Genomic DNA, 2416 nt, shown 5'->3' with positions numbered 1-2416 from the left:
GGGGGGGGGAGCTGGCGACCGACACTAAGCCGAAATTAGGTGGCAAAAACAGCTTCCCTGCGCCCGCCGACCGAGCGGGCGCGCGTTTCTGAGTCCGCGCGGACCGCTCGCCGTCGTGGCGTGGCCGGGGCCGGAGGCCGAGTCCGAGAGCTTCACCCTGCTCCCGAACATACTCCGCTTCGCCACCCTTATTCCCCCCTCTCCTTCTCAGCAAACGCAAACGAACCAAAACTTTTTGCTGGCTGCTCGCAAATCCCATCCACAGGCCGCCCGCGCCGTGTCACAACGCACTGCTGCTTTGCTCGCAAGTGCGTTACTCGTGCGTTACCACCTTTTCGTTACGCGTTTAGAGTCGGGGTCAAGGCGACACGACACGAGCCAGGTCGTACCCTTTATTACTCTGACACTCCCTGTTGTGCGTTACTCGTGCGTTACCCTGCGTTACTCTGTGTCACTCTGTGTTACTCTGTGTTGCTCTCTGTTACTCTTGCGTTACTCGTGCGTCACTCGTGCGTCACTCGTGCGTCACTCGTGCGTCACTCGTGCGCGTTACTGCCTCTTCGTTACGCGTTTGGAGCCGCGGTGGTGGGCGGGGCGACACGACGACACGAGCGCCAGGCCGTGCCCTTCATTACTCTCACAATGCCTCGAGTGTCACAACTTTTAACACCCTTCATTAATTTTCAAGTGAAGTGGATGCGGCTTCCCCCTCTCTCTCTCTCCCTCTCTCCCTCTCCCTCTCCCTCTCTCCTCGCTCTCCGACCCCCGTCGTTCCGTGTCCCGCCGCATAGCTGCGGGTGCGTCCGAAACGGCCTTACGAGTGGACCGCTGTGACGGACGCGGACGACGCGGTCCTCCGAGGGGGGGCCTCCGAACAACGTCGTGCCGCGGCGCAGAGTGCTGCTTGCGCTCGCGAGTTTATTCGCTCCCCACGGAGCCGTAGCGCCGTAGCGGGGGGGCTGCATATGTGGCGTTGTCCGCGCGAAAAACAACTACAGTGTCAAATGTTATCGGTCGCCCTACTACGTCGCGTCGAGGGGATGAAAACCTTTGTTGAAATCGTACTAAAAAAAAGGAGAAAACACTCGTGTTGTAAGTATTGTACTCTGTTTCTCGCGAATTTTATACCCGCGTGTAGAGTCGTTCTAACCAAACATTTCAGCGAGTTCTGTGTTGTTTTGGCAGAGCGCCACGAAGGCGTAGGCCGATGACCGCTTTTTCCTCCAGACGCTGCCCCTCCCGCCTCCACCCCCTCCATCCCCCTATCATCCCCAGCCTCCTCACATCACTGGACAGTCTAGTGGGAAAGCCTCCCCCCCCCCTTAATCCCTAACCGATCCCTAATCAATCCAGTTTGTCTCATTAAACTTGGCCAGCCTTCCAACTCTTTGGCTCCCCGAGGGCTTCGCAACCCTCGCCCGTCTCGCTGCGAGCCCTGCTCCGCCCGGCACGCCCGAGCACGCCTCGCCGGGCCCTCCGGGCCTCGCAATGGGGCCCCACCTGGTGCGAGAGAGGTCGGACGGATTGGGGTCGGGCTCCGCACTCACCTCTGCTGAACTGGTTGTAGTTGTGGATGACGCGCTCCGCGTTCTTCCTCGCGATGTAGAACCACTCGGACGAGTTGCCCAGGTACTTGTACTCGACGGCGAGGTCCTTGACGAGGATGGGCCCGTCCGGGAGGCGGTAGGCGAACGGGCAGAAGAGCTCGTAGTCCTTGTACTGGTAGGCGTCGTAGCAGTTGCCCGCCGCGAAGATGTCGTCGTCGAACTCGACCATGGCGAACACGGCGGCGTGCAGCAGGTACTCCGAGTGCAGCACCTCTGCGCCCGCGTACTTCCACAGGCGGGTGAGCATGTTGGCGCGGTTCACGGCCACGTCCGCCTCCACGCGGAAGCGCTCCTGGAAACATCAGTTTCATAGAATTAGTTTTGACCTGAATTTCATGTCTACATTTCCGGGAGCGAAAACCTTCCTCATCACATCCCCTATGTCCTATTTTTTATTTGGCACAAAAAGGGAGGAAGGCGGCAGGGGATAATGGTATGGGTGCTTAATAATATTTGGAGTGGGTGGGGGGCAGTCAAACAGGAAGATCCGGCTCTCACCTTTCTCCAAAGTCAAACAGAAACGATGCCTTCATTCATTTCAACACCCGGCCTCCGCCTGGTCCCGGTTCCGCCCCGCTCTGCCCCGCTCGTGTGTGAGTTTCACTTTTGGTCCTCCGTTCGCCTCTCTCCAAAAGGGCTGTAGGCTCTCTAGGGGGGGTAGTGGAGAAGAAAGGTGGGGAGAAGAAGAAGAGGGGCCAGGCGCCAGGCATCAGGGTTGATGAGTTGGCGATTCGATGAGACAGATTTTATTTTTTGTTGTCGGGGGGAGCGCGGGGGTGGGGCTCGGCCTAGGGGCTCGGCCTAGGCCT

At 59.1% G+C, this 2416-nt stretch overlaps 2 protein-coding genes across 2 annotated transcripts in view; one reads left to right on the top strand and one right to left on the bottom strand.

The window, feature by feature from the left end:
* The window catches only part of LOC113202207 (probable G-protein coupled receptor 158), a 121900-nt gene that overhangs the window by 91577 nt on the left and 27907 nt on the right, over nucleotides 1–2416 (bottom strand). The window contains exon 3 of the mRNA XM_052268042.1: nucleotides 1548–1899. Coding sequence (XP_052124002.1) covers nucleotides 1548–1899 — 352 coding nt within the window. The remainder of the gene's footprint in view (nucleotides 1–1547; nucleotides 1900–2416) is intronic.
* The window catches only part of LOC127749529 (zinc finger protein ZIC 5-like), a 137903-nt gene that overhangs the window by 108491 nt on the left and 26996 nt on the right, over nucleotides 1–2416 (top strand). The gene's annotated exons all lie outside the window — the stretch shown is intronic.

This window comes from Frankliniella occidentalis, unplaced genomic scaffold (assembly GCF_000697945.3).
Source record: "Frankliniella occidentalis isolate FOCC.00 unplaced genomic scaffold, Focc_3.1 Scaffold63, whole genome shotgun sequence".
Lineage (NCBI taxonomy): Eukaryota > Metazoa > Arthropoda > Insecta > Thysanoptera > Thripidae > Frankliniella > Frankliniella occidentalis.
The sequence above is the reverse complement of the archived record's forward strand: the minus strand, read 5'-3'. Positions and strand labels throughout refer to the sequence as shown.